Genomic DNA, 25,188 nt, shown 5'->3' on the forward strand with positions numbered 1-25,188 from the left:
TGTTTACATATATTAATTAATTTATTTATATTCTTTACTTTTCAGTGTTGCACTAGTTCTACATCACATTAATTCAAAATCAATCTTTCTTTACATGATCTATGACTTAGCAACTATTATACACTCAAAAGTACCATTAGCTACACACAGTCTGCCTGCCTCTGCAATTAATGCTGGAAACATAAGAAACATGCAAATAAAAGGTTTTAGAGTATGGTTCTTTGGTCAAGTACAAATTCTGCAGTTAAGGAATGTGCTTCCATAGTATTTTGCCCTCAGCAGTGACAATACACAGCAGCAAGAAAGGCAATTCCTGTGACATTTTTCAGGAGTAAAGAGTCCATATCTTGGCTTAACATGGCAAAACAGGTGCTTTCTTTGCAGAGAGCACCTCTGCTCCAGGGCGACAGTGCTGGCTTGGCAGGGAGGAGGGAGACAGGCAGAGTGGAACTACACAGTAACACTGCAGCACTTCAACTGAACTCGATGGATTAAGTTCAGTATTACTTAGATGGTGCCTCTGTGAATTGATCCAGAGTAGTAAAATTAAAAGTCTACTACAGGCATTGGATATTCTCCAGCTACACACAGAAAGCCTGTGCTTCTAACATTGGCACTCCATTCTGCAAGAGTAAACATCTCTCCTTCACAGCTTTTCAAACAACACTTGTGTAAAATAAAATTATATCCTTTAACATTTTAAGTATGTTGTCTATGTTCTGATATTCTTTTAGAGTTAGGAAGTCCTAACATATAGGGTGAAATGATTAATGCTATGTATTACAGGTGTACTAAGCAGTGCAATGCCACAACCAGCCTTTGCTGCATTTCTATGGAGGTGGCTGGAACAACTCAACAGGGTGGCTCTGTGACAGCGTTAGCCACATCAGTCCTTTTGCACAAGGATAATTACTTTACATTGCTTTGGAAAATAATGGTTTCATTAAAATTAGACTTCGACCTGAAGTATATCTAAATAAAAAACACTGGCTGACACAGTCAGCATTGGCTCAGTTTGGAACATGAAGTGCTGGTGCGTCTCCAGAACAATGGTCGCTCAACTTCACATACCCACATCAGCAACCCAAGTACACAAATAACACTGCAAGCAACACCCTGCTCTTCTAGGGTTGGTATGTTTTCATTTTGCCTTTTGTGGGTACTCTGAAAGGTATGAGTTGACAAACATTGCTCTAGAGCTAATACTAAGGGTCCATACAAAATAGATACATACAATACATAGTCACATTTAATTAAGTTTTACTCCTTATTCTCCTTAATACATTTTTAAACTGTAAACTATACTAGAAACAGAATACTTTTTTTCCTTTTCATTTTTTTTTTAATTTGAAGTTGCCTGTGAACTTATATATAATAAAATCAGTTATGGGTCTTCTTCAAAGTACCATTATCTGAAGATAGGGAACAGACTTGAGGGCAAAGTCCACTGTCCTCAGGGCAGACAAGTAAGCTACTGGTTCACAGAGATAATCCCCAATCACCAACAGGCTGCTAAAATATGCCTAGAAGTTTTCCAAAAAAGAATATGTCTGTTCCTATAAATTAACTCTGTGGGCTTTGGTCAATAATGGTACAACTGAACTGGCAAGCTTCCATAATGCAATTATTTCTTCTTAAAGAATTGAATGAGACCAGCATTTCAAATGGGCAAGTAGTCAACTACCAATAAACTCCTGCTTGAGAATAATTTCCAGTTCTGGATGAGAACTGAGGCTGTTTAACATGGGAGGAAAAAGTGCTACTTGATTCTGAACTCAGCAGGAGTCAGCTGCTACCTAGTACACAGGCAAAAAAGAATTTTACAGAGTGTCTTGCTCTTGTGGAAGTAGCAGCTTCTTGTAGGTGCTGAACTCCTTCATGTACTCAGAATACAGCTATAAGTGGTGTGACAAACTGTGCATACTGCCATGTTTACCACTTCTTAAAGACAGTTTTTCTCTTGCAAAGCTAGAAGTAAGTTCCAGTAAAAAATTTTGTTTTAACAAATATTTCATTACTTTTTTATTCATGAATAAAACATGTTAAAAGTGTTTGGGTGCTATACTCACTACCCAACAGTATGTACAAAAGCAGACATATAAAAACACAGGAGCTGCCCTTGCTAAGGCAAAAAGAGCAAAGTAGGTTCTTGCATTGCGGTACTAAAGGCACCATGTTTCAAGACTGAAAAATAAAGGCAACAATTGTCCTTGCCAGTTCCATGGATGACCATTACAACTGCCCCAAGAATCATAACTTTATATTTGTGCCTGCTAGTTCTAGAAAAGTGCAATGTTTACGTTCAAGTTACAGAAATTTTATTTCCCTTCTTTTGAACAATATAAATTTGAAAATAAGTTATTAAATTATACTGGATCCAGCACACCTGGTTCCTCTGTCTTGTAGATTTTGGTCAGAAAGACTTCCACCTTGTCATCACCCAAGTGACAGATGTCCAAGATGCAGACAACGTGTTTGCCATCGAGATCCTTTGCTGCTTTTACAATTTCATCTAGAAGTTAAGAAAGGGTGTTTTTAAAAGGTATTTACTGTATACTGCGTGTACAATAAAGAGGTGTACTGAATTGATACTGTTTGCCATACAGTAATGTATGTATGTTCAACCTTCTTTCAGTGAAAAATTTTATTAGTAAATTCAATCACTAGAAATGATAGCATCAGAATTAGATATGGAAAAGCTGATATATGGATTAATTAACCACTAGTGGTCTCAGATTTCATAGCGCTATTGAAGGAAAAGTAATGATGTATTTAAATAAAATCAGGTCTGTATGTTCTATATAACCATGCAGGAAAACATGATGTTTATCCAGCACTTTGCAGCATGACACACACAGTAATGCTCATCATATTTGTTCTGATGTGCTAGTAATTAGAAGCATAATCTGAAGTAATTCAATAGCAGGCAAATACTTCAGCACACAGGCACTGCAGGTTGTGTTAAAACAGCTGTTCAAAGTGTCATCACTTAAATTAACTGACTGATTGACAGTTACTCCATTTTATTTCAAAGCACACGCTGACTTCCATCTATACCAGTATAACTTTGCATCAACAAATAACTGCCAACACTATCTAGGTCACTTAGGAGTTTGTGGTTTGGGTATTAAAATACTGTCTTCAGAGTATGAGAACAGCTCCAGTAAAAACTGCCTTGAAAGTTCAGAGTTACATCTATTTACTAAAGGTGATGACATAGAATTCATGTCTCTCACTGAAGAGGTGAGCAATGTCTGACCCACACCAGAGATTTCTACAGAGAATTACCTCTTGCACTGAAAAATAAAACAAGAAATGATAAATGAATAATGCCAGTGAAAGCCAGTCTCACCTGAAAGAGAAAACATGTCACAAGGCCTTCCATTGCTAGTTGTCTTCTGCTGATGTGCAGAGATGCAGCTCATACAAGACAATAATGTGTCATTTTGAATCTCTTCCAGTTGAAATAAGTGGGGATCTTCAGGACAAAACAGCGGGAGAAATGCAACATCTATTGCTACATCGTGGTTTATACCTGTTGAAGAAAAATATTTCAGTTAGCAGAAAACTTCATGTTCAGCCCATTAGCAACGTCATGCACCATTTCTTTTTTTTTAAACACACCACTGCACTGATTTTTATTTACATGTTCTTTGACCATTAATTAATGACTAACATCTAAAATATGTTTATATTATACACAAGGACATTCAAACTGATATGATGTTATATCATACTATGGTTTAAGGGTAACAATGCTGTTAGCTCAGAAAATATTAAACCGACACTAAATATTAAACCCGCAAGGGCAGAGAAATTAACTTTACAACCAGTGTATCTATGCAGTGTGCAGTACAGAGTTGCTTTCATCTTGAATATCAAATTGTCAGTCCCAGCATTCTAATGACTATAAATATTCAAACACCTTCTCTGCAAATCTCCATTAGCAAATAATGGAAATTTTTAAATTATGGGAACTTAACATAAGCAATGTTAAGCAAGGCAATTTCCCTCTCCTTTTAATGGAAAGACAAAATCAAACAAATTAATAACCTACAATAACGGTAGCAAACAGATACACATCGACTTGCCTGTTTATATTTTAACAAATAAAGATGAATAAACAGACCCTTTCTGTTAGCCAGAAGCAGCAGAGGGCAGTTAATGAGTATGGCTAAAATACAGCCCTTCCTTTTTTTACCCCGGAAGGGAGGCACTTTAAGAGCAACAGAAGAACCAGCTCAATAAAGCTGAAAAGAAGCATTTATAGTTGTTCTTTTCTCTTAAAGAACACTGACTCATTTCTGATGAACACCTCTCCAGTAGGAAAGTCAGCTGACAAGTGCAATTGAATAATCTACCTGATTATGTCAGAATGGTCGAACTACTGAACAGGACCTACTTCTAACTGAAATAATCAATAGCTTAAGGGCTGCACACATTCTTAAAATGACAAACAGAAGCCTATACACAAAACTGAAATTATATGAAAAGTGATACTAGAAACAAAATATTCAGTAACTTCACTGAAAGGTATTTCTAATGAGAATTACAGCTTTCTAGTAAAAAACTTACCCTAAATGAGGACTCTATCAGAAATGTAAAACATCAGTAATTTTTATACTCAGAATCCACTGACTGATTTAGAGAAATCCATTCAGTTTCTGATGAACTTATATACTGCTTTTGCTTAACCTTTTCTACAGGACAAGTTACTTACCCAGAACTGTCACTTCATAATACCCAAGGCCACTAGCACTTTTAAACTCATCGATACTTTTCTCTGCTGTGGTTTCTTTTGGCTGGTGCACTGCTGCATGAAGGTTGTACTGTTGCATAAGTAAGTCTTTGTACACATAATCAAATTTACGTGGGATACTTTCAGGGAAAATTTTGCTGTGATGCAAATATTTCATTAATTTGTCTTTCACTTGTGTCCACAGGTCACTCTGCCAGGAATCACAAGTTCTTCTAGTCTCTTCAGTTTCAGGTATATCACTCATTCCTTCTCGGTCTGTTACAAGCACAGAAAATATTTAGTTGCTTATAGGCTTATATAATTGTATCACTTCTCTGCTAGATGAGAAATAATTTCCATTAGAACATTTCAATTATGAAGACATGGAAGAATGTTGGAAACACAACACAAGGAATTAACTTAGAGTTGGAATGTCAGTAAATGGGTAACCTTAGAGGCCAGACTTGTAGTAAAAATACTTATTTTACTACATGAAGAGCATCATCATGGCTTGTTTCTGGAGAGCACTCAATTCATTCAATAAACAGCCAGAAACCATAAAAACAGGTTTAAAATGGGTACAAGTGAATCATAGAACTATTTACATCAGAAAAGAGATTATCTTACAGCCCAGACTGCAAACTGTTCTTCTTTCTTCTACCAAAAATAGATACCAAGAAACTAACTGCATGAAACATGAGTTTATTTTTTGATTGCAGAGAAAGAAAAAAAAAATTAACACCAACTTTTTAAAAAAATCCTTAAATCAAACATTATTCTTATTACTGCCTTGCACATTTCATCCATTTCCTCCCCAAATCTTGTATTAGTCTAAAATTAATATAACAACTATTTGCAATGTACCTGTGCAGTACTGCAAACTGGCTGATACAGCCTGTCCATTTTTATCTTGCACAACATCTCCGTGTTGATATTCATCCAACCTAAAAAAATAAAATTATAGTGTGTATACATATATATGTATATATATTTTTAAAACCTGTTTAACCTCAAACACAATGCAGGCAAAAGTTCAAACCTTGACAGATTTCTAGTGATAAAGGATACAAGCTCGAATGAATGAGCACTAGTACCGGTTTCATATCAGTTGTAATACAGCGGCTTGACACAATGAGACCTCCTCAGCTCAGGAAATTGGCTTTGCGGAGGTCAGGACAAGCCCCGCAGGATTCCCGGGCTTTGGGAAGCTGATGGGGAACGATTTTACACTCAAAGCCCGGTGTCTGCTGCCCTCTCCCGGGCACCTGCAGGAAATATCACTTTTGACACGGCTCAACATCGCAGGTGACCTGATGCTAAAAAACGGTGCATCAAGTGCTGCTGCACTTTCATCCCATCACCCTGCAGCAGTCAAAAAGAAAGCACGAATGGAGCCATGTCATCACTCCAGAATCCAAAATGATACTTTCCTGTGGACATACTACTCTGTTACAAAAACCAGTTCAATGAAGCAAACTAGATTTTTGTTATACTTTCTTTTCTTTCTTTAACCGTGATGTTTTGAATTAATGGTAAGAAACTATTCTTTACCAATCTCTAATGAATTACGCCAGATATCAGGAAGGTGAAAAATTTATCAGATACTCTGCAACCAAACATGGTGAAATAAGCTCTTAGGCTCATTTATTCCTGTCTTCTTTGATCCATTCTTCTTATTATAATATGAAAACTCACCAGGATATCTGAACAAACTTAGGAAAAGGACTATCTTGATTATCTTGCATCACAAACAACTGCAACACGGGTAAGACTTTGTTAAGGTACCATTAAAATTCCAGACTGCCAAACTAGTTACTAATGAAAGATTGTAACTGCAAATACACAGAGACAATATACAGAGACAGTAAAAAAGGAATCAAAGATGAACATGCTGTTTAGTGGCCCATTCTGTATTTCATAAAGATTTACAGGGCTTATTTCAATTTCTCTTATTTCATACTAGAATGTATCCTGAAAACTTCATGTCAATGTTTCTTAACATATAGAATTACCTAAATATCTAGTGAAAAGATAAAAGGAAATACACTGTGGGTTTTGAGTACGAAAGTACATTTTATGAAATGCACTATCATCATGGATATCATCACTGAAGTGACCTTCTCGTGATCTCCAACTCTAGGCACAGAAGAATCCTCACTTAAGCAGCACCAACTATGCAATTACTGCCCACAAAATTAATTTTCACTTTTGAGATTTGGACTTCTCAAAAAGAGACATGAAACCCCAGCACAGTGTTAGGAAAGGCGTGCTCAGAAACCAGTATGTCAAGTCAGACATGTGTCAACTTCCCTCTTCATTACAGCAGAGGATTAAACCAAGTCATACTGCTGACGGGTGGATATTATGGAAATGGTTTTTTCCTTTTAGTGTTATCTAGTTTGGGAAGTGAATAGGCTCTGATTTAGAGCTAGTAAAGCCTCTGAATAACATGAAAATAACTTGTCATGATTTTTCCCCACTTCTTTCTCAGATCTGACATGTCATTCCTATGGGACTGCTTTGTGTTGGATGAGAGTACAGCCTAACTTGAGCTAGGCTTGTAAGGGAAACCTACAGGTCTATACATACAATCTATTTGCTTATTTGCCAGCCAGTACATCTGCAAGGCATCTGATAAAACCCAAATCCTCCCATTTACTGCAATATGCTTTGGCTGTTGTACACCCACATCCTATTTTGCCCACACCAGCTTTAGGAGAACTTGTGCCATGCCACATTTGCTGTTCCCAGCCTGCATTCTGCAGGCCCACCTTTTCACAGACGCCCACTTGCAAAAAAAAGGCCATTATACACTATTTCTAGACACTGGTATTCATCTTTGCAGTCATTTTACTTTAAAGTATTGTCAATGAAAATAATGTCAATCAAAACAGATGGCAGATCAATACTTATAGAAAATATTGGGAAAATAAGCATGTCTCGTGCTTCACACATATTTCCTTAAGCACTGGGACTGTGATAAAATTAAGAAAGGAAACAGTTGGATCTTGAAGCTATGCTCAAACAATGCAAGGAATTGAAGTAACTCAAAACAACAAAACACCTCACTCACTGATATGACAGGTAAAACTTGTTTTATAGACTGAAGTCAACCTAACTGTCCTGCCACTATTATGGTAAACACATCTATCACAGCAAGTAACAGAGAAACCAAACAGCCTTCTATGATAACTTGACAAGTCTACACAAACTGATTACTGGTACCTACCAATTTCTCCCTGAAAAATTCTAATTTATGTGAAAAAGGGCTCCAAAGGAAATATCGCATTCTAGGAAACTTTCAGTCATGCAAACTTCAAGCTGAATTTCCCCATATTACAGAATTTCCATCCCTTAGCTCTCATCAGAGGGGAAGAAAAAGGAGAAAAGGGTTTAGGTTATATAAACATTTAGAAGTGAAACTGCAAGGATAGAATCAATCAAACAAGTTACTTTCAAGCAGTGTGGAGTGGAAGCAGGCAGTGCACCAGCAATCCCACAGTAACATGCTAAACTTACAAACATTAAAATGCTATGAAAAGTACTGTGGTTTTTTTTCACTTCCACATAAATAAGCCTTTCTGAAGTTCCCAATCTTTTCCCATTCACAGTCACTTCATTCACTATAAATTAAACTACTTTCGGGTGTATGAAATGCTTAAAAGTACCTTTATGTGGAAGATCTTTACTAGCAAGGCTATAAATATTAGCAAAACTATTAAATTAACCAGTTTCCTTGTTCTTTCTTAAACCCTTAATAATCAGGTAAGTTACCAAAGAAATGCAGGAACTGAGGCTGTCAATAAAAAAACCCTCAAAATAAGTTTTTACTGCTTAAAAAAGGAAATTAAAAATGCAACCACATGCTGAGAACAAAACAGAAAAAACCTTGATGCTAAATAGCCTAAGCTAGTCTAAGCTAGAATACGTACTTCAAAATGTATCTCTGCTGTTGGACTTGATGATCCTTGTGGGTCCCTTCCAACTCAGAATATTCTGTGCAATGTGTGAAGTTTATTAAAACTAGTGTTGTTATTTCATTAACATATGAAAATATTTCAGTGAGAGCTTACATTCTGCTGCATCTAAGCAACAGAACAGAAAACAATGCAATTTTAAGGTAAGTCAGCTAACTTTCTATTTTTCTTTTGCAATTTGGAGAATTCAGCACAACTTCATAGTTAGTTACAGAAATACACAAGTTACCTTTTAATTATATAGAGTGAAACAGCTTTCCATAATCCAACACAGACTTTCTCCTCCTTTAGCTGGGGTTCTAGCATTAATGGTACAGAGAGGACACACAGGTAGCAAGAAGAGTAGCAGATTGAGAAAAGCAGAGAACAAAGTAAACATGCCTTAACTTTCTGCTTCACCTACAAGAAATGGGGAGAAAACATTCTTCACCCTCCACCCCCAAGAAAAAAGGGAACATTCCTCAGCAAGCAAAAGAAAACAGGATTCTTCACAGTCAAGAGAAACCTCCTGATTTTCCTTTGCATTTGTGCCACAAGTCCCTGCAAACTCCTGCACCACCTGCAGAGATGGGACCCTAAAGCCAGGTGATGCTTTTAAATGAACCAGCTTCAAAGACAGGCAACCATTTCCCCTACAAAATGCAGTTTCTACCAAGAGGACCAGAACACAACAGACACATGGGCTCAAAAGAGACTAATTTACTCCACAGAGAAACTTCTGCAAATTAGTTCCCAAGGAAAGGGGCATGCTTTGTAGGGAGGGTAATACTGGCAGAATGGTCAACAACTTTTGATCAACTCTCTCGTTAGCATTGTTGCTCTATCCCAAGCACCATGATTCTTTTGTTTTAGGGGGAAGGAAGAGATGCTAGAAAGTAAACTAAAAAGGCAACTGAGCTGTAAAAGTACTCATGACACACACCCAAATCACCACTGCCAAAATACATAAACATCTTAAGTGACTGACACCAAAGTGTTCAAATACTCAAGTTGTCCACACTGTGTTTGGAACAAATTACAAGAATTTATGACTCTTAAACAAAATGCACAAAGAAAAGTTACTTTTTACCCCAGACTAGCAAAAAAGAAAAACACTCATTCAGTTTTCTTAATAATTTTACATTTGTGGTTATTTCAATAGGTTCTAGACTGGTCAGGGCTTGGATTTGAAATTCCTACCTGGATTTCAAAAAACCCCACCTTCTCTGGATCCAAACTGAGTTCAGTAACAACTGAGTGTTGGGGAATGGAAGGAACTAAGTGGCTTCTCAGGGACTATACTTACCCCTCTAGCATCAAGGATAATGTATGGCTCAGCCACCACTAGCAAATCCATTAATGCTATTACATTTTCACTGTTTGCTAATTAAGCATCCCTCCCTCCTACCTCTGTCTTCCCCACTTGAACTGTAATACCTCTGAAACAAAAACTACATATAGTACACAATGATGGACCTCTGTAACTATATATTCCCTTAGCAGCACTAGTAGCAATATAAAAAGATGTTTAATAACACGCTCAAAATTATGTTTCACAGTAGTCCAATATATCTGAAGTAGAATCAGTGCAGAGGACTGAACAGAAAATTAATATTAAACTCTACCCCGATCTGTTCTTTCATTTCACTTCCACGCTGATTCCCGACCTGTAAAATTTTCACTTCAAGTATCTTTGTTTCAATATTGCAATTATTCAACATAATTAACTTCACATGACTTACCTAAATTTTCTTCTTGCAGACCGTGTAAAATAGGGGCAAGACGATACAGCAATAACAGATGTACCTCCCCTTAAAGTAGGAAATTCACTATTATTTTACAGTATTTATTTAAATGGAAATACACAAAGCAAGGAACATTCAAGTTTTCCTTTCAGGCAGAACTAAACTAAGACACTCAAATGCTGTAATTTTTCATACAGAACAGAATCCACGAACAAGTTTGCTGTAACACTGCCAAGATGGAACTTCTATTCGCTAGGGTTTTCTTAATCCTAAACTTTGATCCAATCCCAACTATATTTCATCTCATTTTTCCTCAACGTATTCTAAATACCCAACCTCTTCACACATTATGACTTATGGATGTGAAAAGCCAAGAATAAAAATATACCCTTTACAACATGAGAAATCCACTGCAGAAAAAAACAGATGTGAGTGGCCTGACTCTTGCAACATTCCATCTGTCAACATAACACCAGGCTTTCAATAGGAAGTATGGCTACACTAGATTTTACACAAACATTGCAACAAAGGGCAATCTTATGCAAGCAGTTATTTTACTCTTGAATCTGATATAGTTGTATCAGACATATTGTCTCATTCCACTTCCTTATACTGGACTGATATCCTTTGTCTATGTCTGACTAGATGGGATACAACTGGATGAAATCCCAGCAGAAGCAGAGCCATAGTACTACAAGTTATTTTGAGCCTTTAGGTTAGCACATGATCAGCATCTACTTGCCCTTCTTACAGCAAGTTACAGCTACATGCTATTACCCACAAAGAAAAAAACAAGGTATGTTTGAAATTCTGCATTTTCAGTGAAGAAATCTTCTTTTCTCACACCACTAACTGCTGTTTGTTCTATAGCTATGTTACTAAACTACATATAGTTCAAGTATTAACAACTTTTATTTCAAATCTGTGACCTTAACAACAAAGTAGTATAATATTAATCAGAAGAAAGCACTGCTAACCTCATTAGCATTAACAGTATAATTGTCATCACCCGATGCCAGTAAAAGTTTGTAACTCCACTTTAAAGATTAAACTATGTATGCTTTTAAAGCTTTCTTATATAATTGCTGTGGCCTGGGCTCTGAACTAATTTCTGTAAAGACTTTTCAGAAGATCCACTATGTATTTATGGAGAGAGCTTACTGTTCTGCATCTCTGTTTAATCTGCGTATCTTTCTCTTGACTGAACTCTCCTTTGACAGCAGAGCTTGCTGCTGATGTTGCTCCCCAGGAGAGCCATGTGGACCCAGAAAAGACTTAACTTCTTCATTTTGAAGGCTGGTATTTTTTCCCCTGTCAACAGAGTCTTCTTTGGAAACAGCAGAACTTTCAAGAGACTGAGAAGTGTCTTTCTGCAACAACAGTTAATTGTTTAAGATTTTCAGTGCACTTAAAGCTATTGCTCGCAACTCAAAAACCTGCAAATTTCAAAGTAACTTTCAAAGGAACAGAACAATTTACCCTACTTTCTGAAAGTCATCTTTTATCTAGCAAAAATTATCTTCAAATCTTATTAATAAGATAAATTCTGTCTCGGAAGTGACAGTGAGTGTTGCAGTAGTTGCCTCTCCCACATGCTACTTTACATTAGGTTATCCAGTCAAACTAGCAATGTCTAAACAGTTACAAGTTTTACAAAGGACTGCCAGAATACTTTCAGAAAAGCACTGAATCATTGCTTTTTAAAATATTGCTCTCAAAAAGCAAATTAAGTTAATCAAGAGGCAATGTAATTAAGTTCTGAACTCAAATGCAAAATTCTCCATTCTAATTACAATCCCAGCCGCTCAAGTGCTAAAGCATTAACTCTCACACTGTACCTGAACAAGTTCCACTCCTAAAACTTCTTCAGCTGTGTTGCTAGAGCTGATATATCTTATGGCACCAATTATTCCCTGAACAGCAATGCGCTTGTGTTCTCTGTAGTGCAAGTCTTCAATCTCTTTCCCTGTTTCACTTATGGTCTTCAAAACTGATTCAACTGCAAAAAAGAAAATTTCCACAAACAAATTTTAAAGAAACAGAATACCAAAATCTCCGAATGCAAGTAAAAAAAAAAATTAATTTGTTAATAAATATTAAATTGATTTAAACTTATGTTTTTGAAGAATTTTAAATCTTTTTGTTGTCCACATCACAGGGGAAAAAATTTAAACAATAAACCCTTTTAGCTCATGTGAATCCCTTAGTATGCATTATCAGACATCACAATTCATGTTTCAGGTCAAGTTTCTAATTCACTGTTTCATCCAGAGTAACTATTTTTAATACTGATTTAACAGAATATTCAGAGTAAAACTTCTGGGCATATCTGCAGCTCATGTAAACTTCTACAGTTCTCCCGAGCTAATAGTGCTGTGATACCTTTTGTAAGATGAGGATTTAACCTGTGAAACATTTAGTCACGTAAGAGTCTTTCCTGGAGTAAGACTGAACTGAACAAGGCCACAAATTTTACAGATATTTGATGCACGATACCTTTATTGCTTTTACAATAATCTGAAAAGTTATCTGGAGGTCGTGGAAAAGGGTAATAGCCACCAATGACAGTTTTCTTTATTTGATCAGCTTCACTTTGTGATTTCATCCATTGAATGAAGTTTTTCACTTTGGGGTCCTTAGTGTATGGCTGACCCTTGTGCCACCCTTTTAAAACAAAAATAATCAGGTATCAAAACCAAAGCAGGTTACTGTAATCTGTTATTATCTTGAAACTTCCTTGAATACTACACAAAAAAACCAAATTAAGAAAATCTTGATTAGAGAGTACAAAAGATGTCTTTGCACTAGTCAGCAGTGTTTTATCAAAACAAGCATCCTGAAATCCTTACCTACACTTGCATTTGACACTGAAAGTTAAACAAATATGAAGTAACTGAAGGAAATAAAACAACTAGCAAAAATCTACTAGAATACTTTCTCACAGGAGCACACAAAACAATAAAATAATCAGAAATTGGTTTTTTAGCAGGAAAGAGCAGGTTGGTCTTCTCTATAGGGTTCAGCAAAGACTGTTACTGACAGGTAACTGGCAAAGTATGTATTCATTGTTGGCTGGTTTAAAAAGTAAGGTATGGATTAAATACCAGTTTTATCAAAAAAATTGTAATCTGAGCAGGGCTTCATCCAGCCTGTTAATTAAAATAGACCTTATGCAGTGGTTTGCTATCTCCAGCTGTAGTCCTCATTTAGGACCCATACAGATATAAAATGAACTAAAGCTAGAGTGAGGGAAAGCTTAAGTATTTAATCAGAAATTAAGCACAAATTATACTGAAGGAAAGCAAAGGAAAAAAAACAACTTCTCAAACCCTTTATTTAGGAGTAAATTAAATCATTAGGAATCTATGAACAAAACAACCAGTTTGCTAGTCCAACTAAGCACAAAACACCCTACCCAGCCTGCTGGAAAAGACTGTGTGTGCAGAATTGGGTACGATCAGGTACTCTTTTTTGCACATATTTTTCTCTATTCCTACTTGCCAGCAGAAGGATTCAGGCTGGGTGACTGATATGTTAGGAACACTGAAGAAATGAGCTGGATTAACAAAACCAGGAAAGACACTCCTACTGCACCTTATAGTGCCTTGCAATTCGGTCACTACATCACTCGCCTGCAACACTGCAAAAATCTGCCTCTGGATTCAAGAGCAAAGACACAATTTAAGACACCTATACCCTTTTTTTTTTTTTTTAATTAAAAAATACCCTTTCCAAAGAAATAAGATGAGAACTACATACTACCCCAGCAGAACTCGTTTAAGTTACCTGTAATGAATATTTGACTTTCATTTGAAGTCGTGAGGTAAATTGTGCTGGAAGGATTCCCAGTGAGGTCCCGGACTACTCTCATCTGTGTGCACACCAAGTATGTCACTGGAGGAAAGAAACACCTTCATTCTTTTCCCGACAGTTCATTGATTTTAGAATGTCAAGACTGACACACACTGTATAAATTTTATTAAGTGGTCTAAACAAGACAATTTAGTTTTTGATCCTACAAATGCTTCAGCATGTTTTGAGTGTCCGTTATAAATTATAATATGGAGATGTAATTAAATATTCAATTTAATTTCAGCATACAAATCAGGACTAAAAATAAGACATTTCATCAGGTAGGATATCAAAGAAACAAATAGTATTAGATGGCTGTGTTTCTTAAGGATAAAAAGCATAAAATCACGAGAAATCATGACATGTCACTGCAAAACTTCTAAATAGAGTATAAACTCACTCTTTTGTTAATATCTCAGTTAAACACTGGAATGTCATTCTTTGCCATTCCCCCAGAACATTCAAGATGAATGCAGCCATAATCTTAACAGGGTTGTGCAGCTGGTCCTGCATCATATGATATAAAAAATGCACATGACAGCAACCAACCAGTGTTAAAGGAAGAATGAGTGCTTGGAGGAGAAGAGAAAGAAGGCAAGAAGAAAAATGTAAAGCTCTTTTAAAATCCTTAATTAAGGATTCCCCAGTTTGAAATCTATTATTCTTAGCTCACATGCAATAAATAACACAGCTGGGTGTTGACTGCTATTTGGACAAAAATATTGACTCAAAGAAACTAAGCTTTTCCACTTTCACCTCTCCCTTCATTCAATACTCTTAAATAATTCCTGTCTATAAAAAAATCCAGATACTTATAGGACAAAAGGAATAATAGACTTGATCAGCTGCTGTCTTTCATTGCCTCTGATGTAGATGTTGCCCCAGGTGCTTCACTTAAGTTTCTGTCTGAAATTAAAGAGACCAGGTGAACCCCACCTATCCATCTAATTGTTCACACTAACTGACACTGCAATATAATGAGGGTTTCAAATATTTAAACCATTTTTTAAGTTTTATCTGTTGTTTATCTGTTTAAGGAGATAAACCTCAAACAGAGGCATTTTTTTATTCAGTGGCAGTTATGCTCAGAATTTGAAATTAGCAACGAACTAGAAAAACACTATAAGTAATTATTAGTAAGTATTATAGAGAGATGAATACTTGGGTGAATACGCTCAAACACATCTGGCTGAGAAGTTGCAAATAATTCCAGTATGAATGGTTGGTCTGAGGTCCCATCAATGGCATGTGCCCAACGATAGAGCCAGAAGTCTTCACAGTGATCTGTATAAACAAATATTAAGAAAAATGTATAAGCATTTATTCAGAAATATAAAAATAATTTGATAAATTCTGAAAATCATATTTTTATAGAAAAACCTCTTTTTCTGGCTCGTTCAGCCCTTCCTACAAATGTCACAAGACCAATGACATCACAGGAATAATTGTGTGGTAAGTCATCCAGTTCTGACCTAAAACCAAAACAGAAGAAATATGTGGGTAAGTTTTCTCAGAAACTTTGCAAAAAACCATTTCCAATTAACATTCACTGTAATGCAGTGTAATTTAAGTTACAGCTTGATAACCAACAAAATTCTGTTTTACCTTGTGATAAACCGATATTTAACTTCAGGTAATCCCCATTCTGGCTTAACCATTTCTTCTGGAATAATGCTTATTTTAGTAGGAGGATTTCGATCATTAAGGCTAATTTCTGACAAAGAAAAAAAAGGTAACATTTAAGGCATGAGTGCAAATCAGCATCATCATCAATTACAACAACAGGTGCTACAGAATAGACACAAGACCTTCTGTTTTCCTTCATGGCCATGGTGTATTTATATCATGTTAATAATTACTTGAACTGGCATCAGGTATGGAAGTTCTCATCTGCTAGTTCTGTTTTAGTTTATTGTCTGCCCATCAATTTTAGAGCTTACTGGCATTTGGCAATAGAGCTAGTGTAGAAAGTACTTTGTATCTAATCAGTACTGTGGTATTAATTGCTGTTAAAATATCTGGCAGGATTGGACTTGTTAGCTCATGTAGGGAATTGGAAAGTTTAAATTACTTAGATTATAAAATCGCTTTGTTGAATTCTGTACCTGAATTTCTTTTGATGAAAACGTAAAGTCACAGGAATTGATTAATAATTTAACAAACAGTGAGATAAAGCTGGAATCCGTAAGAAACTTTATCCTGGTTTCTTTATGGGTTGGTTTTTATTATTATTATTGTTGTTCTTGTTATAGACCATATAGAGTACTGGTGTTTTCTAGATGGTGAAGCCATTCTCTCTGTATTATTTATTCTGGTTGCTTGGGTTTGGGTAAGGAATTACTCAAATAAGGTACCCAGAAAAGTAATTAAATAAGTATAAATAATGTATACAATTGTTTATATAACTGTATCTGGCCCCTCACACTAGCAGAGCAAAATTAGGAAGGTGCTATACTTGAAGTCAGCCTCTCTACTTAGGAATATTCTTTTGGCTGCTGCTTTATAGAAGTATATTTGGAGGACAATTGTGGATTTGAATATGGCGTTTTAAGACAATACCTCAGAGAAAATTCTGCAACCCAAAACTTTCTCATGCACTACTTATCAATTGTTTCCTAATTCTGAGATTAAACGAAAGTCAAACACTCAACAAAGGACTACACCCTGGGATGAGTCAGAAGATAAGATCAGGCTTTTGTCAGTGCCACACAAATGCAGTGATCTGTGAAATGTAAACATTGCCTGGCAGAGGAATTCAAGGTGGTACAAACTATTTAAGCTCCAAAAGTTTTGGGTCCCGAAACAGCACCTCTCTGCATGTCATACAATGCTGCAGCTGCAAACAGAGGCACGAAGTGCAGAACTCACTGCAGAGCAGGGTAGGGATTGCAGCAGCACACTGCCCTGCAAGCACTCTTAGTGTGGAAAGTCCTTTCCCTTGGGGACTTGTTAACTCTCCAGGTACACTGCACAATGTTTACAGGTGAATGGTCGTTAGGAAACACTGGAGAGTTGGAATTTGATGAAATTATAAATTGGAAATAAATTATGGAAAAGGTAACAAGAAAACTTAAGCAATTCAGTGTAACTGAAACCTGAAATACTGCCCCATATTGGGCATATACAGAGATACTTAGTGAGGTATTAAGTTGCACTTGATCTGAACACAAACTGTCATCACCTTCCCTGACAAACTTCCATTCTTGGCTAAACGTTTCTCTCTCCTGCCAACTCATCACAAATTCTTCAAACATTAAGATCTTGTTTTAATGCAAATATACATCAGGCAGAGAATACACTGCGTCTAGCAGTGAAAATATTGTTTATTTTTGTGCACTGTAGCAAGTGCATTAGGAAACTGTCATGGTTAATAGGTTATACATACATCATCCTTCACTAACATGCATATTTGCTTGGTTCAAGGAAGTTATTTGAATTTTCTGAGTGCTGGCTGTCATTTTCTTCTGAGTATAAAAGCACAAAAAGGGAAGGAATTCGTGTTCAGTGAAGTAGGAGAGGAAAAAACCCCAAAGCTGACCAAATCCAGTTTGAAAAGGCCATTACTGTTATATTGCAGTACTTGTATTTCTGTAGTGTAGCTCCTTTGAGTATCTGCCACACTAAACAACTGCAAGTAAGAAAATGCTTTTTCATAGCCAAGGAACATTCTTCATACACACACTCCCATGGTGATGCTCTTTCAGCACACAGCAGTCATCAATGCAATTTTTTATTCAGGGAGCTGTGCAGTTGCTCTAGGCCTTGGGAATAGACACTAAAATCTCAAGTCAGATCAGGTGATAATGTGCTTCAATGGCCTGGAAGAAGGTGTGAGCAGTGCACAAATAACATCTGTATTATTAATCAGGAAGTAGAATCAGATTAAAATTCAGTACCAGAGACTTGTGTTTATAATGCCACTTGCTGATATCAGAGACTTTTTTTTATTTTTAAAATAAATGTTTTAACTAATTGTGGCAGTAAACTTTGTAGAACGTGATCCAAATATAAACAGGGAACAATAAGAACCTGGACGTTAACACACCTTTCAGAGGTGCAATTATACCTTATCCTTTAGTCTCAGCGATTGATAATTTTCTATTTTATTTCTATGAAGAACTACCTTTCCACAGCCAAAACAGGTTTCTGTAATACTTAACCAATTGTAGCAAATCTCTTCATCTGTGAATCCCCCGGTGTTGGCTGTGTTTTAAACGGGTAACTGTCTTTGATTGCGTACTGTTCAAGGAGAAGGACTGTGCCAACCTTCATGCTGTTATACCACTCAGGACACAGTGAACTCCACAAAACCATTGATGTCATGCCTGAACCATCAGCAACTTCAAAATAAGCCTAGAGGAAAAAAAGAGATAATATTTATTCATTTTTTATTTATCATCATTCTGGTATGTGTTTATTTTGGGTAATGAACCAGCTACTTGACTCGTGAGCAATTTCTCTGATGATTACAATGGATATAGAGCATGTTCCAGAACTTGTATTGAATACTAGAGTGGAAAAAATCCCCACTTTCCGCAAAGAATTCTTCCACAATTACCTCAGCCCAAACTCTAACCCTCCCAGTGCTCAGTAATGGCAGGATGACACCAATTTCACTCCGTGGCTTTTGGAGGAGGTCGGGGAAATCCCAACCACAAGAAACAGCATGGAAAAGATTCTTCTTTATCGCTGAGAATGCTGTATTTAGAGTTACATTTCTAAGTATCCATGAAGGAAAAATGTATTTTGGAAGCTGAGAAGTTACAGGGACATTCACTAAACGTTCCTGATCAAAAAACTATACAAGTCTGATTTCCCGGCAAAAAAAATAATGCAGAGAACAAGGTACTTTGCAAACCACTATGTTATCATTGCAGTTTTTCTCACTACAAAGTTTGCTACATTTTTTTTTTCAAACTGGGCAAACACTGAATCCATAACTGAGTAGATCACTGAGCAGTAAAAAAGATTTTTAAACAGTCTTAGAATGATCTTACAACATAGCAATCCACTGAAAAGAAAACCTCAGCTAAAATATATTAGGAAAGTAATTAAGAATTTTACAATAAAATAATCTATCTGGAAGTTACTTAAAAGTTGCTCAAATGTATTGCCTTTTTTTTTTTGACAAGACACTCCAACTTCCAAAGCATAAAGAACAGAAACATTAAGGCTAGTCAACTACTAAAACCTCCAAATATCTGTATTTCTTCACAAAAAGCTCAACTGAACTATACTAACTGAAACACATCCACCAGTTTGTAAATATGACCACTAAATGTAGCATTTCCTACTCCAAAGGGCTCAGCACTTTTTCAAGGCAGCAAATTTTTCATATTTTTCAATATAAAATAGCTACAACATAAATCTTAACTTTACGAGCTTGTAACATGGGAAAAATTATTTTCAAATATCCTACACCTATTTGTTTGAGTGTTAACCTACGTATTTATGCCTCTTTACCTGATAAGGCATATCCATTGCTTTCCCTGGTTTTCCGTAGTACCTTAGTCTAGATTTGTGCAGGATTCTCACAAGGAGTGGATGGAAGCGCACTCTGCTTCTCCATGTCATTTCCAGATGACCAAGATTAGTCAGCTTGGACACTAAGGTCAAGGGGGGGATGAGAGGTGGGGGAAAAGATCAGAAAAGAGCATTCATGATTGAGCATTCAAGTTTTCAGGAGTAAAGTTCTCAGACCAGGATGTCATATGTATTTTCATAATGTTTCTAACATCAAAAAAGGCTCATTTGTTGACGCCATTCACCATTAAATCCTGTTATGAGCTATCTGCACACAGCATAGTTTTGCTTTGTATTTTTAATTGAAAGAGAGCGATGACATATTTAAAATGACACAGAAGTGCTGTCACATGACCAGAAGAGCTACTACAAAAAACAGGCATTAGCCAACACAGGCAGCACACACTTGCGCAGAAGTCCTGCTTGTACCTCCCTCCTCACCAGGCTTCATGGAATGGCCCAAGCCCCTCAATACTGAGCACGCTTTGGGTGCCAGCTGCTGGATCTGAGCACCCTGTCCCACAGACCAGACATGAGACTACTACTGGACTGGCTGTTTTTAACACTTCAGAAGACTGGGCACAAGCACCACAGCTACAGGTTATCAGTCAATGTTTCGTAGAGTTTAAAAAAAAAAACCTCTCGAAGTAACACAGAGTCACAGAATGGGTTAGGTTGGAAGGTATCATCTCCCAGCCATGGGCGGGGACACCTTCCACTAGACCAGGTTGCTCCAAATCCAGTCCAACCTGGTTTTGAACACTTCCAGAGATGGGGTATCCAGAACTTGGCAACTCTGGGCAACTTGTGCCAGTGCCCCACCACCCTCACAGGGAAGTTTTTCCCCGCTACCGAATGTTACATGAGCAAGTGAACTGTGATACAGGTGGCACACTTTGGCAGTGCCAAACACAACTGGTGGGTCACCAGGGATCTCAGCCCTGCAGCACAAGCCATCACAGAATCAATTAGGTGGGAAAAGACCTCTCGGATCGTGGAGTCCAACCTATGACCCAACACCACCGTGTCAACTACATCATGGCACTGAGTGCCACGTCTAGTCTTTCCTCAAACACCTCCAGGGACGGTGACTCCACCACCTCCCTGGGCAGCCCATTCCAATGTCTCATCACCCTTGCTGTGAACAAATTTTCCCTAACGTCCGACCTTGAACCTCCCCTTAAGACTATGTCCCTTTGCCCTATTGTCTGGGACAAGAGCCCGACTCCCACCCGGCTACAACCTCCTGTCAGTAAGGTCTCCCCCGAGTCTCCTCTTCTCCAGGCTAAACACCCCCAGCTCCTCAAAGGACTTGTGCTCCGGACCCCTCCCCAGCTCCGCTGCCCATCGCAAACCACCGCGCCGCCTCCTCACTGGGGGATCCCCAGGAAAGGGCACCTCCCGCCTTCTCCCCTCTTACCGTCCACATCCACCTGCGCCGGGGGTCTGTCGGGCATCCACACGTCCCCATAGGGATCCTCGTTGTTCCAGAGCGGCAGGTAGTGCCTGTTCTCGCCGCGGAGGGGCTGGAGCGGGCGGGTGCCGTCGGGCGGGGTGCCCGCGGCGGCGGCGGTGTCTCCCGGCCCCCCCGCCCGCTCCAGCCCCTCCAGGCAGAGGAACCCGCGGTTCAGCCGCTTCTCGTCGTAGCGGTACGAGCAGCGCGTGAGGCGCAGGCGCGCGCCCGTCCGCAGACGCGCGCGCTGCACGAGCCCGTTGAGGCGCGGCGCGAGGTGGCAGCGCTGCCGGCGCGCGCCGTCCGCGAGCGTCACGTCGTACCAGTACTGAGGGGCCGGGGGGGCGGCCGGGGGCGGAGGGGCCTGCGCCAGGTACCGCTCCACCGCCACCACCGTCACCGCCGGCGGCTCCGCGGGCGCCACGCTCAGCTGCGAGGAGCCCCGCACCTCCTCGAACACCTTCTGCAGCCAGGAGGCCCCGCCGCCGCCGCCGCCCTCCGCCGCCGCCCGGCTCTCCTCGGCGCGCTCCGGGGTAGGGTCCTGCATGACAGCGTCCTGGCGGCCGCTGCAAGGCGAGAGCCGCGGCCCGGGGCGCTGCCGGGGCGGCGGCGGGGGGTGGCAGAGACAGCGGCGGCCGCAGCGGCGGGTTCCTGCTGTCATAGGCCGAGCCGGGGCGCCGCCGCCATGGCGCGCGGGGCGGGGCCGCTGCGCGCGCGCGCCCTTCAAACCGCCAACGGCCGCCAACGGCGGGGGCGGGGCCGGGGCCGGGGAGGGGGAGCGGAACGGAACGGAACGGAACGAACGGCACGGGCACCGGGACGGGAATGGGAACGGGAATAGGAACGGAAATGGGACTAGGAACGGGAACAGGAGAGGGAGAGCGGCTGCGCTTGGGTGCAGGGACGAAGTGGAGGCCCGGGGAAGAGGTCGGCGATGAGCGGCCGGGTAGCGGCGGAAGAAGGGCGTGGGGGTTCCCGGTAGCCGGCGGGCGTTTCCCCAGTGGCCTGGGGCCCGCGGCTGCTCCGGTGCTGGCCCGATGCCCGCCCTGGTCTGTGCCTTGTGGCGGTGCCCGGGAGCTCGGGGGTGCCGGGGACCCCCCGCTCCCCGTTGGTAGGACAGGGGTGCCGGGCCTGGCGGCCTCCTGGGCACCGCCTTGGTCCCAGCGTACCTTAGGGACTTCCTGCTGCACCTGTTCCCGATTCCGTTTAAGTGGATGCACAATACTCGTCATAGCTTCTACCTCACCATCCCAGCGTGTTCCTGGTTGGAACGGAAGAGTCTCGTGCTAGTTCCTGAGACTGTATTTACCTTTTACACAGTTACAGTGTCTGGGTAATCGTCATCAACCTGCCATTAGAACACTATTGAGTCTTTTTTCTTTGTTGTTTCCATCGTTAGAAGAAATTCTTAGCAGTGGACCCTAAGCCTGTGACCTTATTTATATAATAATTGATTCTTGTCCCACTGCAACTATCAAGATCATCCTATTCTTTATTGTACCATAAAATCACAGAATGGTTTGAGTTGGAAGGGACCTTAAAGACCATCTAGTTCTAACCACCTTGCCATGGGCAGGGACACCTTCCACTAGGCCACTTATGATATTAATGAAGCTTCTGGAAATTAAGAACTTTGTATTCAATACTTTATTAGCACTCGCTAATACATATATTATATGTATTTTTTTCTATTGGAAGACACGTCTCTTGTATGAGGAAAGGCAGGGAGCTGGGCATGTTCAGCCCAGAGAAGAGAGGACTGAGAGGGGACTTTATCAATGCACACAAATATCTGAAGGACAGGTGTCAGAAGTAAGGGAGCAGCCTCTTTTCAGTGGTGCCCAGTGACAAGGGGAAATGGGCGCACAGACTGATACACAGAAGTTCCATCTGAATAGGAGGAAAAAATTTCCTTACCTTGGGGGTGACAGAGCACTGGAACAGACTGCCCAGACAGGTTATGGAGACTCCTTCTCTGGAGATATTCAAAAGCCATCTGGATACAATCCTGTGCTCCCTGCTCTAGCAGTGAAGTTGGACCAGATGATCTCTACGTGTCCCTTCCCACCCCAGCCATTCCATGGTTAGGCTAAAGAGCAACAGTACATAGTGAGGAGAAAGGGGTAAAAAGAAAGGCCAGGAAGAGCAGCAGCTTCCAGTCTTTATAGTGTTACTGGTCCAGATAGTCTTTGGAAATCCAGGAGACTAAAGTGGGGCTGCAGCTTAGGCAGAGCTGGTCAGGTGCTGGGCCAGAAGGAGCTCTCAGTTTACAGCTTGAAAACGATTGTATTCTTAGTCTACTCCCTTTACCATCGTGGAGCATTTGCTGTGGGGAAATTGGAAAACCTGTTGCTTGAACCATTTCAAACAGAGTGAAAAACTAGACAAAGGGGTATAAACCCCAAGCTTTTTCTGGCCTTTAGACTTTCCTAGGAATGGTGTGAGTTTATGTATTTCATGTAACATGCATTCCTTAGTGAGAAAATTTAAAACAAATCAGTCATTTGTCTTATGTTGAAGCCAAGTATTGAGTAAAACTTCCGCATGGTGTCTTTTTCCCCCCCAGTAAACACACGACTTGTTGCATGGACTGATAAAATGGCATTTACCACTGAAAAAAATGAACATGACCCAAACACTGAGGTTGGACAGGATGTGATTTCACATCACATACAAGCCTTACCTGGAGAGCTGTGGTGTAGACTTTTTTTTAGTTATTAAATGAACCTATAGGAATAATGAGGAAATCTGTGGACTGTTGCCAGCTTATCCCTACTTTTGTCTGTCCTCAAGATTTGATTTGCAGAAGAAACTTATTTATACAGAAGTAACTGTTACATGTACATGTGTTGCCAGATTTTTTTGTTATTGTAAGTCACTGCGGTTTTATTAATGGAAACTGAAGCTGTAGCTTTTGTGGAGCAGTAATGGACTGATGTGGACTAATAGGAGTGTTAATACTTTATATTGCATAAATGTGTATGCACTGCAGTTTCAGATACAAGATAGTTTGTTCTCTTAGGAACTTGGTCCTGTTACCTTCTCTCTCACCAGCAGAGGTCTAGCTTACCTACTGACTTCAAAACAGGGTAAATCTCTTTTGCTGACAGCATGTCAACAACATGTTTTCATGACTGCTTATGTCTTTGAATTCTTCTAGGTGTGATTTCCCTACCATAACTGAACAGTGGGACCGATGTGATTGTATTAAAAATGGGAAGTTCAGAAACACTTGGAGAATCAGTAATCACTGGAGATGAGCCATCAGCAGGTGGCTGTATCGAATCACAAAACCAGAGATTTGTGTTATGTTGAGCCTGTTCCATTGGGATGTGTGAGGAGCTCACTGAAGGCAGTATCATTTTTATATACTTACAACCAAGTGTGCTGAACCATACCTGTGTTCACCTCTGGGGAATCAATAGTCTGGAATTCTCAGAGATAACGAGCAGTCAAGCATCTTGGTTTTTATGTACAACACACCTTAAAAAAACAGCAGTTAGCCTCTACAGCAGTGACAGTGAGGAATGAGCTATGCTGTGTAGGAGGATGTGATTACATTCTGTTAAATATTAAATTTAAAATATGTTGGAGAAATGAAAGGCACAAAAGAATAAAAGGTGAGGCTCTAGATTTAAAAATATTAGTTGGTGTGCAAGATCATGAAGCTTACTGTAAAAGTTGTTCACCACAAAGTGTTTTGAGGACAAAATGGGAAAGTTTTCTGATGCATTTCACCATTATCTCCTAGGTGCTTTTGTTGAATCTTCCTAGAAAATCACAGGAAGCGGTTAAATAATGCTAAAATAACATTTTAGGTGATTACCCAGCTGACATCCCCTTGCCCTTTAATCAGCTCTATGCACTTTAAAAAGCAGTTTAAGAAAGTGGTGGGCTATCAGCAGGAAAATCTCTTACACT

The 25,188-nt window shown here is 39.4% G+C and overlaps 1 protein-coding gene and 1 long non-coding RNA gene across 10 annotated transcripts in view; one reads left to right on the forward strand and one right to left on the reverse strand.

Moving 5' to 3' along the window:
* RADX (RPA1 related single stranded DNA binding protein, X-linked) lies at window positions 1-21,943 on the reverse strand. Of its 3 annotated transcripts, none has more exons than XM_027746565.2 (16): window positions 21,433-21,943; window positions 21,235-21,339; window positions 19,755-19,897; window positions 18,452-18,644; window positions 15,897-16,005; window positions 15,672-15,763; window positions 15,453-15,575; window positions 14,226-14,333; window positions 12,936-13,103; window positions 12,278-12,438; window positions 11,601-11,809; window positions 10,437-10,505; window positions 5,603-5,682; window positions 4,721-5,014; window positions 3,353-3,535; window positions 1-2,512 (listed from the first exon to the last, which is right to left on the reverse strand). In XM_027746565.2, the coding sequence occupies exons 1-16, from the start codon at window positions 21,926-21,928 to the stop codon at window positions 2,367-2,369; spliced, it is 2,679 nt and encodes an 892-aa protein (XP_027602366.1). In that variant the 5' UTR covers window positions 21,929-21,943; the 3' UTR covers window positions 1-2,366. The 3 variants fall into 3 exon arrangements, with proteins under 3 accessions (XP_027602366.1, XP_027602365.1, XP_027602364.1); XM_027746564.2 differs by having other exon boundaries at window positions 21,235-21,346; window positions 21,431-21,943; XM_027746563.2 differs by having other exon boundaries at window positions 21,235-21,943.
* Window positions 21,600-25,188, forward strand: part of LOC113985608 — a 15,187-nt gene continuing 11,598 nt past the window's right edge. For 5 of the 7 annotated variants that reach the window (XR_005565962.1, XR_005565961.1, XR_005565964.1 and 2 more), the window contains exon 1: window positions 21,600-21,800. This is a non-coding gene — a long non-coding RNA (uncharacterized LOC113985608). The remainder of the gene's footprint in view (window positions 21,801-25,188) is intronic. The other 2 variants (XR_005565965.1, XR_005565966.1) reach the window with 1 other exon arrangement.

This window comes from Pipra filicauda, unplaced genomic scaffold (genome assembly GCF_003945595.2).
Source record: "Pipra filicauda isolate LSUMZ 115617 unplaced genomic scaffold, ASM394559v2 scaffold58_size5111680_pilon, whole genome shotgun sequence".
Classification (NCBI taxonomy): domain Eukaryota; kingdom Metazoa; phylum Chordata; class Aves; order Passeriformes; family Pipridae; genus Pipra; species Pipra filicauda.